Genomic DNA, 15,015 nt, shown 5'->3' on the forward strand with positions numbered 1-15,015 from the left:
GGAAGAAATAGCATTCTTCTTAGTTCTATCTCTCTCTCTCTCTCAGACAAATCGATTTGCAGAAATGGAGATGTTCTTCTACCTTGTTTTTGGGGCTCTCTCGGTGATGGTTGCGTGTTTGGAGCTCAGCAGGTCCTCCAAAGATCGCATCAACACCTCTTCTGCTTTCAATTCTTTCAAGAACAACTACCTCGTCGTGTACTCTCTCATGATGGGTAAGCTGGATCTGACGTTTTCACCCAAATTCTCATTCGGGTTCTCCAATTTCTTGTTTTTTTTTTCTTTCTAATTGATCGATCTGCGTATCCATAATTTTATATGTCTATTATTATATGAAACCAGTGCTTGGATTTTAGTAGGATTTGTGGTTTGAATTTGCTCTTTTTAGAGAATTTTCTTTGTTTCCGTAGGTTAGTGTTTTGGCGTTATTTTGTTTTGATTTGAGAATTGAGATGTGGGATCTTGATTTGTTGGTGTTCTCAGTAAAGTGTGGAACTTTTTCTCATATGGTGGCATCTAGGGTTGTACGTTTGCTAGTTTTTTTTTTTTCTTTTATTGGTTTTTAAGGTGACAGATCTGATGATTATAGTGTTAGATGATAATGTGGGTTTGATCAAGTTGGATTTCTGGATCTTATGAATACACACACACACACACACACACACACATAAATATATGTATTTAATGTGTCTCTGTTGTTTCTTCTGTTTACTGATGCATCTTCACACTATGCTTCGGTTGAATTTTGGATTTTGGGATATGGGTTCTTGATGACCTGGCTTATATCCTTATAAACTGAAAACAAATCGGAGGCTCCATCCGAAAGGGTTGAAATCAACAATTCTTGTAATTCTTGATGAAAAGCTAGGATTGAATCTATCATATTGGGTTGTTTTTATTTCGTTTTTCTTATTAGTTATCATTCTGCGGCAATTAGCCGGGGATTGGTTGCAGGGTCCATATGTCTACTACCTCTATAGCCAATACGGGTTTAGTAAGGGAGAGATTGGACAGCTCTTTATTGCTGGTTTCGGATCCTCTATGTTGTTTGGGACGATCGTGGGATCTCTAGCCGACAAACAGTGAGATCTCTCGCATAAGTCTATTTGTCATCCATTCTTTAGTATAAAATTTCTCATTTTTGTTCCTTGTGCACTGAATTCAGGGGTCGGAAAAGGGCATGTGTGACTTACTGCATAACTTACATCCTGAGCTGCATCACCAAGCATTCTCCTCAGTACAAAGTCTTAATGTTGGGACGTGTATTGGGAGGAATCGCTACTTCTCTCCTGTTTTCTGCCTTTGAATCATGGCTTGTTGCAGAACACAATAAGGTGACGGATCGTACCTCTTCCTTTCAATTTCTAAAATACTGAATATGGATTCATCCAAGTTGTAATTGCTAAAATCTGGAACTCTGAGTTGCAAATTTTGATTACTGGGAACCATCTAGCGATGGGTTTCATCACTTTTGGTTTCCTACCCATGGATTTTCCTCAGATATTAACTTACTGGTTTTGAGAATTTCCTTTTTTTGTAATGGATTTTTACATGTTGATCATTTCAATAATTAGTAATCCGTCACTGCCCTTGATCTGTGCAGAGGGGTTTTGAACAACAATGGTTGTCCCTAACGTTCTCGAAGGCAATATTTCTTGGAAATGGTCTCATTGCTATTGTCTCAGGGTTGTTTGGAAACTTGCTGGCTGATACTTTGGGATTTGGTCCTGTAGCTCCCTTTGATGCTGCCGCATGTTTTCTTGCAATTGGAATGGCCATCATTTTATCATCATGGGGCGAAAACTATGGAGACCCATCGGAGAGCAAGGACTTGCTTTCCCAGTTCAGGGGTGCTGCAGTTGCTATTGCTTCCGGTGAATTTTTAACCTTATTTTGGCTTGTTTACCCTGTGATGCAGGACCTTGATGCCTAACCTAAAATGATGAGTCTAAGAACAAGATTAAATCAAATAAACAATTCAAGCAAAAATCTTAGCTCATGCTACCATAGGGTTGACCTTGTCAATGGTCTACCAATTTCGTAGTAGTAACCATTTTCTGGATTCCACTTAGATGATTTACCATGTAAAATGTTGATTTGATTGGAGATAATCAAGATAAGGAAAAATGGTGAATGGAAAAGGTGCCAACTTGGTAAGTTGGTAAAGTCTAGTATTAAAAACCCTATTTGCAGTTGGAAAAGTAAAGGGAAGTCATGGTAAATTGGATTTGCTACTGTTATCTATGCGATTCTTTTGCAACCATTGTTTTATATGTAGACTGTCCACATCTATTTTTTTTTTGCTCTTTTTTCTCTTTTAATATTATGTGTTATGTGGGTCAGATGAGAAAATAGCATTGCTGGGTGCAATACAATCCTTGTTTGAAGGTTCAATGTACACCTTTGTGTTCTTGTGGACTCCTGCTTTGAGCCCAAATGAAGAGGACATTCCCCACGGTTTCATTTTTGCAACATTCATGTTAGCTTCCATGCTGGGAAGCACCATAGCATCGCGGCTAATGGCTCGTGTATCCCTCAAAGTTGAGAGCTACATGCAGATCGTGTTTGCAATTTCAGCCTTCACATTCCTGCTTCCAATTATCACCAGTGTGCGTCATGGGTCCCAATTCCTCCATTTTTCATTGGAAAACTTGATTTATTCTATTATGAAAATCTTGGTGCCCATCTCTTAACTCATGACTTGCTAACATGGAACAGTTCTTGATACCACCCTCAAAGGTGAAAGGTGGGGGCATCTCGATTGCGGGTTGTATTCTGATCTTTGGATTCTGTACCTTTGAGGCTTGTGTGGGCATATTTTGGCCATCAATCATGAAGATGAGGTCCCAATATATCCCCGAGGAAGCAAGAAGCACCATCATGAATTTCTTTCGCATTCCTTTGAACATCTTCGTTTGCATCGTTCTATACAATGTAAGTATACCTGGTTTTGTACCACATGAGTGTTATACTATTTTTTTTCACTTTTGCCCATGAACATACCACCCTCTCGAGATATTTATCCTTACAATCCGGAAGAAAAAAGGCAAGTAGAGCCCTTGTTGGTTGAATGGGTTGACCTAAAAGCAATTGATTGGATGGGGCGCTCCCCTTCTACTTTAAAGCTTAAAAGAAACATACAAGAGGTTGTTTCATTGAATGATTTTCATTAGAGAAGTTCTAGGTAGAAGTGGCGTAAGTGGATAACATATACCCACTCCTCTCCTCAAAAGGATCGGAGTGATATATGGAAGCACTATACATATTTCTGATTGTCTCCTTGCACCCTAAAAATAAAATAAATAACAATCTTTGCTTGTTACGTTGAAGGTTAATGCATTTCCCATCAGCGTCATGTTTGGAATGTGCTCCATTTTCCTCTTCATGGCGTCAATTTTGCAGAGGCGGCTTATGGTAGTTGCAGAGATCCACAAGTCAAGTAAGTTCAGAACTAGTGTTGAACTCTCAGTATTGTAAATTCGTGATGTAAAATGTTGGGAACTTTATTCAGTTCAACTTAACATCATAAAAAAAATTAAAAATAAAAATCATCAAGACCTTGCCCTAACATTGAGTTTTTTTTCTTTTCATTCAAATTTTTTTTTTAAAGCTATGTTTTCTTTGCTCTAGTGTGCTCATATCCAATTGTGCTACCTCTCTCCAGAATTTTTTGGGTTTTTTTCCTTTCACTCTTTCAGAACCTTCAAATTGTATAGATACACCCCCCCCATCTCCCCCCCCCCCCCCCCCCCCCACACACACACACACAATAATAATAATAATAATATAAAATTGTACATTCTGTTAACTTGGGTTGCACCTGGGTCTTCATTGTACATGACCAAGTCATCTCAATCTACTTTTCCTTTTATCATGTATTGGGAACTAATCCTACATTTTCCCGAATGCAAATTCAATTTTTTTTCCTAGTTTTCACCCATCCACCTCAGCATCTGTACATTTATTTCTAGTACACTCAACTATGCATATCTTTCTTGATTGCTCAATATTCAGCTTCCCTTTTATTTTGATTTGGTACACTAATCAAGACTCGTCTAAAAGGAACCTTGTTCATAATATTTCTTCCTGAATCAGTACTTTTTCCTTGTCACACATGATATTTCCTCACATTGGGGGATGTGTTGATCTTATGCAGAGTCACAAGATTGGACGTTGACAAAGGAGATGGACACAGAGGCAGAACCATTGAACACTGATTGATTTCTATAGGAAGACAGAGCCACCGGAAACTCGGGAAGGTTTGAAAAATTACTTCTTTTCAGCATAAGATGATGCATTTGCATTATCGATTGCAGTTGTGGCAAATCCTATAAATAACAGATGAGAGATCATGGGATGTTTCATGATTCATTTATGAGGGGGACCAATTTAAAAGGTTAATCAGCTGGTGAAGGTCTTGATGTAAAAGAAATAGTACTAGTAATCCTCGGGCAAAGAGAGGTAGGGTGCGTAAGATAGCATTTTAAAATGTTTTTTCTGCTTTTAAGAGTAAACTTGTATGATTCCTTGGCTGTTACTGACAGGGAATGAAATGTTCTCTTCTATAATTTTGTTGCTTTTTTTTTTTTCCCAATTTGTTTTAATCTAGGGATGGCAGGAAATCTTAAAGAGTAGTTCTTTTTGTTTATCCTGAAGATACTGGATCTTCCATTAAAATAAAATTAAGTATTTGAGTCATACATGAAATGTGATCTATCTAGCATCATACCTCTGTCTGCACTACCCCACTTTTGTTCAACATTTTTTTTTTTTGATAAGCAGACAGGTTAGTTGTTAGCAAAGAGGTTCAAGGCGGGTTTTGAACCTAGGTCATGGTAACGACACTCTTACCAGAAGTAGGGAAAAAGAACCAAAAAAAAGATCTTTCTCAGACTTTAAAGAGTGGCAGATGTGGAATCCAAGTTATTGGTGAAATGGGCAATTTACAAGTTTTTCAGTTTGGAATTCTCTTTAAATGAGATTATAATATTGGAATCCTTATAGAAACTGGTATTGATTCATGGGAAAACTTTATTTTTCTTTCCATCTCTCAATCATTTGTTGGATGCACAATTAGCCCACAGAACAGAAACATCTTTTTGTTTCTTTCATTTTGCATTTTCTTCGATTGAACTGAAGCTCTACATCAAATGCAGGTAAGAAACCATATGCCACTTTGTTTCACTCTTTAGCCCTGTTGATTTTCGTTTTAAGATGATTTAAGGTATCAATCAAATTTAAGACGAAAATGAAAAAGACAGCCAAATTCCAATTTATTGGGAAAATGGTTGAAACTACTCCAGGGGATGAAGAGAACTGAGAATCATGCCCTTCTACCACGATAGTAGATATATCAAGGGATTGTTTCAGTCATTCCCATTGTGCCTATGGGTGGCTTGGGGAGAGGTCAACTCTTGCTCAATCAGACTACGACCGCAAGTTGGTAACAAAATATTTTGATGCAAGAATCTGGATTTGTTTGTCTGATGATTTTAATGTCAAAAAGGCTTTTAAGAATTTTAGATAATTTTTGTCCTCACGGAAATTACACAAAACTTGTAATTAATTATTTACAATTTTTTTTTTTTTTTTTTCATATTGGTTGACATTTTTTTTTTTTTAAATTCAAAATATAAGTTATTCTTTGTCTTGAACGTCTGTGGGGTCTCCCATTGTTCTCCCTCCAATGGTAACAACCAATCTGGGTCATCTCGCGACTACTATAGAGGGAGACATCTGCCTTGAGTTTCGTTCACTCGAGTCTCCCCAATCTCATCGAATTACACTCACTCAAATTCAAGAAAACAAGACGGTAAATGAAGAAAATTAAGAAAAATTATTAACAAATCTAAAAGAAAGGGAAAGGATTATCTTTCTCATGCTAAGAGAGAACCCATTCCCTTTCTAGTTAACCTTCTCCCTCTCCTTTTCCCTCTTTTCTATTTTTTTAAATAGAGATCCCTAGCAACAAAGCTCCAACCCCTTTTTTAAAGCTTTCTCATCTTTTGAAAGAGTTATGGTATTTAGAAATTACAGTTAACTCACCCAATTCCTCATTTACATAAATTTCTCCTTCTTATATGATAACCCTTTGCCTCTCAAAACTTACAATTATCCCCAACAAATCTATTAAAAACATTATAAATCAATCCTAAAATTACAAATCAACCCCAAATACATACAAAATATGACGAGTCATTTTTATCTTGTAACAGAAAGCCCTCTTGTTAGTCTGTCAGAGTGAAGCTTAAGGGTTAGCATCGAAAGCAAAGATACATCTTTTATGCATAAATCAAGCTTCCCCGGACTGAATCAACCTTCTCCATATCTTCTCAAATAGGTTGACAAGTACCAGTGAGTCAGTTCTTACCTATAACACCCATATGCTTTAAGGGTGGCGCTTAAATATTCATGAAGAAGCATAAACTTTTGCTAATCCAATTGATTTTACTGGCTCCTTGACTATCTATTACAAATTCCAACAGGTAGTTCCCAATTCTTTTAATTGTAGTGTTGATGATCTAATCATTTTCAGTATTTGATGATCTTTGACCCACCTCTCCTTTTTTCGGTAAAATAACAAAATATGGTTCTTGATTGTATTTCAAATAATAGTTATTCAATCATTACTTTCGCAGAATCTCAATTGTGATGCAAATTTACGAAAACGATACAGGTTTGCAAGGTTTTCTGACTCAAGATAAATTGCAATAATGCCTGTGGTGAAGAAAAAAATGTCGACTAACAACTCAAGATCAACGACAGTCTTTCAGACAGTGTCTCCAATCGCTCAATTCATTTGGGTGCCTGATACCAAAGTTAATCTATGATTTTATAGAGTAAGGACTTGGGGTGTGCTAAATAATTTAAGAAATTGGGGTGTGATAAGTAAAAGTAGGGGTACCAATAGCTGCTCTCTGTTTTTAATTTTTATTTATAGAAGATTTTTCCAGATATGCCCATGTTTATTAGAATGCACATTTATAAATGGAAAGGATACATACAAACAATATTAAAATCAATAGAGACAAACATAAATACATGAGAAGATCCCAGTTTAGTACATACAAACAAGAACTTCTTCCATTGCTCTATATGGAAGAGTTACAACCAGAACCTGTGTGCAATATTCAATGTTTAATTTCCCAATTACAACACCCGGTTTCGTTTTACATCTCCTGAGGCAACCTCCAAGTCGCCGATGAAGAAAAGGATCTTGTCCAGAATGCTTATGCATGGTTCCTCATACTCCAGTGATCCTCCTCCAATGAATCCTCTTTTAAGATTGGACTGACTGTTCTTTCTACCATCCCTAGAACCTAAATGTCGTTGAATTTCACCTTTGTGAACAAGATAATAGTCTGCACCTTCTCTAATAATCTTCAATCCCCTGAAACATAAGTTGTTCTCTTTTTTGGTTCACCCATAAAGAAAAATGGAAAGCTAAATCAATCAACCAAAGAATCTTTTTGGCACGTAGTTTCATGTGTATTGAGCATTCATTCATGGCCAACTACATTAACTATGCAAATAACAACAATAAAAAAGCCTTATACAAAAGATTTGGCATTGGCTAAAGGAATCTGAACCTACATTCCACTCTATCAAAAACCAAGTCTTTTGTTATTGAGAGTGAGTTCATATATGTTTTTTTTCATCTCATGCAAGCATGGAAACGCAATAGAGTTGTGATTTCTGACTCCCCCTCTACTCTCCTGACATGACATCTGCATAGAACCATAGATTTTCCTCAGGATACAAAACTGCACATATTTATGGAGATGTGCAATTGTGTATCCTGAGAAAAAATCTATGGTTCTATACACATGCCATGTCAGGAGAGTAGAGGGGGAGCCAGGTTATCATTATTCTAAGGAATAAATAAAATGTGCATGTAATTTTTTATTATTTTATAATCATTAAGAAACATGGTTGAGGCTGGCTGCAGGATCTTAAGGCGGATAGAATCATGCTAGAAAATACCCAGTAAGCTATACCCACCGGAGAATGAGATGTCAACTCCATGGAACACACCAACATGGACGATACACATTTAGCAATGTCACTAGTTGCCCCTATAGTAGGATGGTTATCTAAAATTCATGTGTGCGAAATACCAAACCCTCAATACTCTTCAAAGGCAGATAGTTTTAAAAATGAATGGAGAAGATTTTTTTTTTCTTTTTTTAATCTCGTCATGTAATCAAAAGTCAGATCAAACAACTTAACTAAGTTGATTATATTATCAGAGCCCTTTAACTCCTTGTTTTCCCAACACCTGGTTATGGTTTCTATATCAAATTTGAAGTTAACTGATTTGATAACAATAGCTCCTACAAATGAGAAAATTGAGAAAAACCTTATACTCCAAAGCATAGCAATCTGTAACTTATCCTCAAGCATGCAAAGCATTTTTTAAAAACATGACCAAAAAGGAGCACTTGAAGCAATAAAAATACTTGGGATTAGCAAGCTAATTACTCTTTTTTAAAAGAGTCCAACTAGCCTTACTACATTAGTCAGGAAAGTATTTTTGTTTTTTAAAAGAAAAAAGAAAGCTAATTATACATTACTTGCTTGAATACCTATAAAAGCATGAACAATATGTGGAACACAAGAGCAATATGCTCTTACATAACAAAAATGTATGCATATATGAATATGAAGAAGTAATTCTGGAAAGGAATACTTCAGTCATAAATGCATGAAGCAGAAAGCAACTAAATTTTAAGATTTATAAAATATCAATTAGAATCCTAGGATTTTTTTCCCCTTTTGGTAGATTATCATGCTGAAAGTTCTTGTTTGATCTTTTAATCGGAGAAATAAAAGCTTTCTTTTCCCTGATAAAATTGACTAGTTATAATAGGAAAAGAAGTACTAATCGTAAGGTTTAACTTACAATCCAATTCGATCACAACGATCTTGAACTTCGTACACATCTTTCCATGATTTGGAATCAAGAGGGGCATAGAATGCTGCATGGTCTTCACCCCATCTCTCCTTGAATAGGTTGCACCACAGAATGTTATCATCGGCTAGGATTTTCCACTTCCTGCAAACTAAGTGTATAACACAAGCAATCCTGAGTGTGCATCTACTAAACTGTACAAAATACATTTATTAACAACTGATTGAGGAAGGTTAAACATCTAGTAACAGCAATGAACGGTGTGGATGTTATACAACTTCAAGTGCACTACTTACCTGACATAGCAATCATCACCCAACTGAATGTAAAAGCCATTTTCCTTTATATTAAATATTATATAACACGTCATAATATACCAACTGTTTTACTATTCATAATGCCCATTATTTTCATATTAGAACCGTTGGTGTAATTGGTTTTTCCCCAATAATTATTTTTGCATAGCGTTTCCAAAAGTAATGGTTTTATAAATAGCAACAGCATTATAAACACTTAAATTTTAATTTTAATGTCATTTCATTGCACCTCCAATTTTTTCAAAACAAGTTTTTTATACGTGAACAACCAGTCCCACTATTATAATGCAACACCATTACAACGGCCATAATAGTAATGCCAAGCAACTATTATGCTGTTATAATCACTGACACAAAATTCAGTGAATTTTCGAAAATTCGGAAAAATTCTTCGTATAAGGGGTTAGCCAATTAAATAGGTGAATGAATGAATGAATGAATCGGCACTTTGCCAATTTATCCCCCACCCCTCTTGTTTTCAAGATTCTATCTTATTCGTCCTTCAAATCTCAAGAAGAAGATAAGTCTTTTGCGAAGGCTGAAGTTGATGGGTATTTGAGAATAAAACCCAAAAAATTGTGTATAATTCCCAAATGTTCTCCAAAAGTTTAACAGATTATCCGAAGTAAACTGAACTGACCCCACCAAATAATTGCCAAATCCGAAATTGATTACTATGGTTATGATACACTAATTTGGTGGCTTGCAAGCTACCAAGTTGTGCCTTCTATAGGGGAAGAATTGATCTTCTAAGAAGAAAAATTCAATCTGACCGATAACAGCAATGACACGATCACACTGTTTTCCGCCAAATTCAAGTTGAATTCAGTAGATTGGATGGGTTACATTACATCCTCCAATTATACACTCTGGCTGATTTTTGGTCCACAGGAGTCCTGAATGCTTAGATTTTTTAATTCTCATTTTCATTTCTTTTATGCTTTCTTATCATGTATGTATATCTCTAGTCCTATCATTCATTCTGAGATTTTCGGTTGATAGAAGTCCTGAATGCCAAAAAAAGATTCTTCTAATTTTCATTTTATATTATCTTATTGTGTATCCATATCTCTCATCAGATACAAATTATCTAACAAATTTCACTTATTAACATCTGGGCTAGAATTAATTTTGGTGTTTTTTTGTTTTTTGGGGTAGCTTAGCAATAATTAATTGCTTTTTCTCCTGAACAAGAAGATGAGATCTCAAATTCTGAAACAGATCAGTCTTTTGGCGTAGTTGGTTAGTTAACAAAACGAAACATGAATTATTCAACTAAACCCACATATGAAAACGAAACATAGATCTGAGAGTTGTACTTACCCCTTCAAGATAATTTAAAAAAAAAAAAAAAAGAGAAATTATTATTTTTTAATTATGAGGTGAGGATGCATAATTCGAAGATAATACCACAAACCCAATTGAATTTTCCTATAACAAAGAAAACCCAGATCTTGAATTTCTAGAAAATCAAAGATCTGCCAAGAGAATCCTAATCCTACAATCAAACTCCAAAAATAAATTATATATTTAAAAAAAAAAATTTAATTTGGGTGGCTGACCTTGTTGAGCAGTTGCGAGGTTCTGGTGATCCAAGAAACAAAAGATCTTAAAAAACAGCTCCACTGGTAACGTCTCCATTATAATTCCGTCTATCTGAGACACAAACTTCTGTTTGCAGAGAGAGAGAGTGAGAGTTTTCTTCAGATGAAATAGAATGGAGATTCCGCCACGTATCAACTCACGTGACTTTGGACATCCCTCTACCCGCGAAAGTTGAATTTATTTGCGACAAAAACGTTCAATTTTCACAAAGTTGGCCGCACATGCGCACGTTACATGGGTGGACCTTAAAAAAAGTTAAAAACTGGTCTACAAATCCAATGGTTCAGATTCTTCGAGTTCCTTATCAATTTGATATTTCAATTGAGGGTCGATGGATACTTTTTATTAATTAATTAATTTATTTATTATGAAAATAATTATCTCGACATCGGGTTAAAATCCAAAAGTGTTTATATAAACTAGAAGGTGGTATGTGTAGTGCAAATGTACTTGAAGGCCTTATTTGTAATTTAAAAGATTATTTTAGATATTAAATAATAAAAATAATATTTTTATAATTGTAAAATTAATCAACATGATTTCAGGGACGTGAAATTACAATTTTCTTTGTTTTTATCAAAATAATCTTGATCATATTAAGTTTAAATGTTAAAGTAGGGGCAATTTTAGAATCCAAATTTTAATGTCAACTTCTACTCTGCCTTAGCTTTCTCACATTATAAGTTTTGATCTTTTTATGGAGGTAAAAAACACTTCCCTTTGTTTTCCAACTGATCGTATACCCCACGACTTTCATCTTTTCTAAGAGACTAATATAAAATGATCAGAACACCCTCATCTTCAAAAGTCTTATATCTTTTCTCCCAAAATTAAGATATCCCCAACCTTCATCTTCTTGAACTTCCTAGTCAAAAACTCGTGATTTTTCTTTTCAAAACCCTATTATCTTTATTAATGGTGTGATTCCCAATGATTTTATAAAAGAATTTTGTAGTGTGATTATATTAATTAATATTACAAATTTAAGCTATAATCATAGGATAATGGTGTGTTACTATCACAACAAATGAGCCAAATTTCCTCCAAATTGTATCAATGTGTTGGAAAAATAATCACAAAATTCTCATAATAAAGGATTAGCCATTTAAATCGACGAATCAACTAATTAATGGACAATTCATCAATCATCATGGAATATGATAACATTTTAACCATTCACCCTTAAAATTTTTATTTTTTTCAATATTCAAATCTCAAGAATAAAATAGGGTTTTTAGAGAGGTTGAAGATGATGAATTTTTATAAGAAAATCAAAAACATCGTTTGTACATAACTAAAAAAAAAAAAAAATAGATTTTTTATGAAGTTTTTTAAAATTTATCTTAATTAACCGAATTGAACCCTCACCAAATAATTACGCAACCCGAAGTCTGTTACTATGGTAGGAAATGTGCTTTTCCTCCAATGGATACCATTTTGAGTTTGGAAAACTAGTAATAAATATGAATCACAGAAATTTTAAGATCAAAATAAATTATTCAGGTTCAATGACATTGGGAAAAAAAAAACAAAAAAACAAAACAACTGCTGTCCTAATTCTAAAGAGAAAATAATACTAATAATACTTGAGACATCCATTTAGCTAGCTCTATTCAACACTGAAAACTCAAAGCAATTCAATCTCTTATGTCTCAAACCGATCTTGTCATTCTCCTTGAGATTCCTTCGATCGATGAAATTTTGGCCCCCATCATTCTTAAGGACATAGCCGGTAGTCTTGGTCCTCAGAATTATTGACTTGTAGCTAGTATTGGTGTCAACGTCTTCTATGATGATCTTTCTTTCCTCCGACACAACAAGATCCTTCCCTGCATTTAAATGGGGTAATATGTCAAAAATGACATGCGCCACTGGCAAATGGAGCCTTCGCTTTTGCACATCTCTCTTAGTGAGTACTACATGGATCTTCCATATAGATGAACAAAGTCCAAGTAATATTCACTGCCATTTTTACAAACTTTTCTTATCTTCATAAGCTCACGACGAACACTGTGTTCGTTACCTTCTTCTGTTTTGGTAGGAATGAAATGGTGGTAATTTGTCCACTCCATTTGATTCAATAGATTGAAGGAAAGTAAAACAATATGTTAAAAGGGTATATAGATTGAATTGAAAATTGTATTGTTGATATATACGGTTCGACGGACGTTTTGGAAACTGCCTTGGAAACCCATGAGTTTCAGTCGTTGGATAGTTGGGAAACAACGGATAGGATTTCTTATTTTCACAGCTGTAAACCACTCACGTGAGGCGCAGCCTTTTATCAGATTTTTTTCCTTATTTTCAAATAAATCCCTTCTAATTTTATAATTTATTTACAACCACCTCCCTCACCACACATTATTTAATCCCTTTCGTACTCTCTCTCTCTCTCAATCTCTCTCTTTGTCTATATATATAGGGTCGAGTTCCGTATACCCCTATTACGACTCACATTGCGACATACCATTTTGTCTTATATGGGCAAAAATGTTTGGAATGAGCTGATTTTTTGTGAGGATGAGAAGATCATCCTTGTCAAAAATCAGCTCATTATGAAACCTCTAGCTCCATGTTTACAAGTTGAAAAATGTTAGACTGTCCAATTTTTGTAAATCAATTTTGATGGGGTTAGAAGTCTTGGAATGAGATGATTTTTTGTCAGGATGATCCCCTCATCACAGAAATCATCCTCACAAAAAATCAGCTCATTCCAAACATTTTTGCCCATATATATATAGGATGACGTTATTACGACCCCCATTACGACTCATCATTTGTCTCATATGGGCAAAAATGTTTGGAATGGGCTGATTTTTTGTGAGGATGATCTCTGTGATGAGGGGATCATCCTGACAAAAAATCATCCCATTCCAAGACTTCTAACCCCATCAAAATTGATTTTACAAAAATTGGACGGTTTAAAAATTTTCAACTTGTAAACATGGGGCTAGAAGTTTCATAATGAGCTGATTTTTGGCAAGGATGATCTCCTCACCATAGAGATCATCCTCACAAAAAAATCAGCCCATTCCAAACATTTTTACCCATATAAGACAAAACGGTGAGTCGTAATGGGGGTCTACGGAACCGACCCATATATATATTATACTCAAAAGAATTTGAAAGTGTTCTTGCTTATTAGCTCACAATGGAGCTCTCTCCAAACCTTACAGAAGCAACTCAAGAAGGTCCCTCTCTCACATGTAACAAAGAAAGTAAAGAAACATTAATATATCTTATAGGCCTTACAAACATAGTTTCAGTCTTTCATTTTCTTTTATATATATATATATATATATATATATATATATATAGTTAGTTAGTTAAGATCATCTGGTATCAAGGTTTTTCATTTAATATTTAAGGTCATTTTCAATCAGACTCAAAATTGGCAAATTCTTGAAAGTTGTCAACTCTCACCTTAATTTCACCTATCCAAATAGGGTATATAATTTTGGAAAGGTTGTACCAAATCAAGAAATTCAAGTGGGATGGTTTGATCATATCCTCTCAAGTCTGAAGAATGGATTCGGTTAAAGTCAAACATTCTGAGTAAAGCATGAAATGGGTCGGACCTGACCCAAAACTCCGACTAATCCGAAAATTGTATTTAGCGGGTTTGATTCCTTGAAATAGATATGAATAAAAAATTGGGTCAAATATGATTCAGTGTTGTTCTTGTTGAGTATTTATCACTGATGATCACATTCTCCAATGACTAATCATACTAAATAGAGATGAACGGCTTCTCTTAATCCTGGTTTTGATACAATTGAAGATATGGGCTTTCAACAACCAAAAAAGAGACTGAAAATGCAGATTGTACCAAACTTCCCAACTTATCTCTCAAACAAAAAGCAGTATTTCCCAAGTATGTACACATACTCATCTTCCCAAAGCTGGGCTTGGAACCCTGTTGTATCCGAATCTGGCCTTCTAAATAACTTCCGAGACTAGCCTCCGCAACAACGTTTATAAGACTAAGGGAAGCATGTGTGTGCATGAACTGAGAAACAAGAAATCCCGCTACAAGCAGCTGTTTGGTGTTCACAAGTTCTGATATAAAACAAGGGAAGAGAATTGTTCTGAAAATAATGAAGAACCCATCTTCATCGGTTCTACGTCCCTCTCTCCGTCTACTTTTGAGTTCGTATAACTGAATTTCCTGACAAAGATGAG

The 15,015-nt window shown here is 35.0% G+C and overlaps 2 protein-coding genes across 2 annotated transcripts; one reads left to right on the plus strand and one right to left on the minus strand.

Annotated features, from left to right (window-relative positions):
* Positions 1-4,698, plus strand: LOC147407875 (uncharacterized). Its single transcript, XM_086436646.1, has 8 exons — positions 1-215; positions 938-1,082; positions 1,166-1,334; positions 1,604-1,874; positions 2,344-2,609; positions 2,719-2,934; positions 3,331-3,439; positions 4,157-4,698. Exons 1-8 carry the CDS (start codon positions 65-67, stop codon positions 4,219-4,221), a joined length of 1,392 nt encoding a protein of 463 aa, XP_086292772.1. The 5' UTR covers positions 1-64; the 3' UTR covers positions 4,222-4,698.
* Positions 4,699-7,001: 2,303 nt separating this feature from the next.
* On the minus strand, positions 7,002-10,950 carry LOC147407876 (putative E3 ubiquitin ligase complex SCF subunit sconB). The gene is made up of 3 exons (XM_086436647.1): positions 10,791-10,950; positions 8,903-9,062; positions 7,002-7,390 (listed from the first exon to the last, which is right to left on the minus strand). Exons 1-3 carry the CDS (start codon positions 10,867-10,869, stop codon positions 7,150-7,152), a joined length of 480 nt encoding a protein of 159 aa, XP_086292773.1. The 5' UTR covers positions 10,870-10,950; the 3' UTR covers positions 7,002-7,149.
* Positions 10,951-15,015: the final 4,065 nt, after the last annotated feature.

The sequence above is a fragment of the Akebia trifoliata genome, chromosome 3 (assembly GCF_017979445.1).
Source record: "Akebia trifoliata isolate Shusen 1 chromosome 3, ASM1797944v1, whole genome shotgun sequence".
Classification (NCBI taxonomy): domain Eukaryota; kingdom Viridiplantae; phylum Streptophyta; class Magnoliopsida; order Ranunculales; family Lardizabalaceae; genus Akebia; species Akebia trifoliata.

Bases quoted from the DNA above. Each gene is read 5' to 3' on its own strand.
- LOC147407875 (XM_086436646.1), top strand. From the start codon at position 65: ATGGAGATGTTCTTCTACCTTGTTTTTGGGGCTCTCTCGGTGATGGTT. The intron at 1,875-2,343 runs GTGAATTTTTAA...TATGTGGGTCAG, and splicing joins TGCAGTTGCTATTGCTTCCG to ATGAGAAAATAGCATTGCTG. The intron at 2,935-3,330 runs GTAAGTATACCT...GTTACGTTGAAG, and splicing joins TTTGCATCGTTCTATACAAT to GTTAATGCATTTCCCATCAG.
- LOC147407876 (XM_086436647.1), bottom strand. From the start codon at position 10,869: ATGGAGACGTTACCAGTGGAGCTGTTTTTTAAGATCTTTTGTTTCTTG. The intron at 9,063-10,790 runs GTCAGCCACCCA...TTATACACTTAG, and splicing joins CCTCGCAACTGCTCAACAAG to TTTGCAGGAAGTGGAAAATC. The intron at 7,391-8,902 runs GTAAGTTAAACC...CTTATGTTTCAG, and splicing joins CGTTGTGATCGAATTGGATT to GGGATTGAAGATTATTAGAG.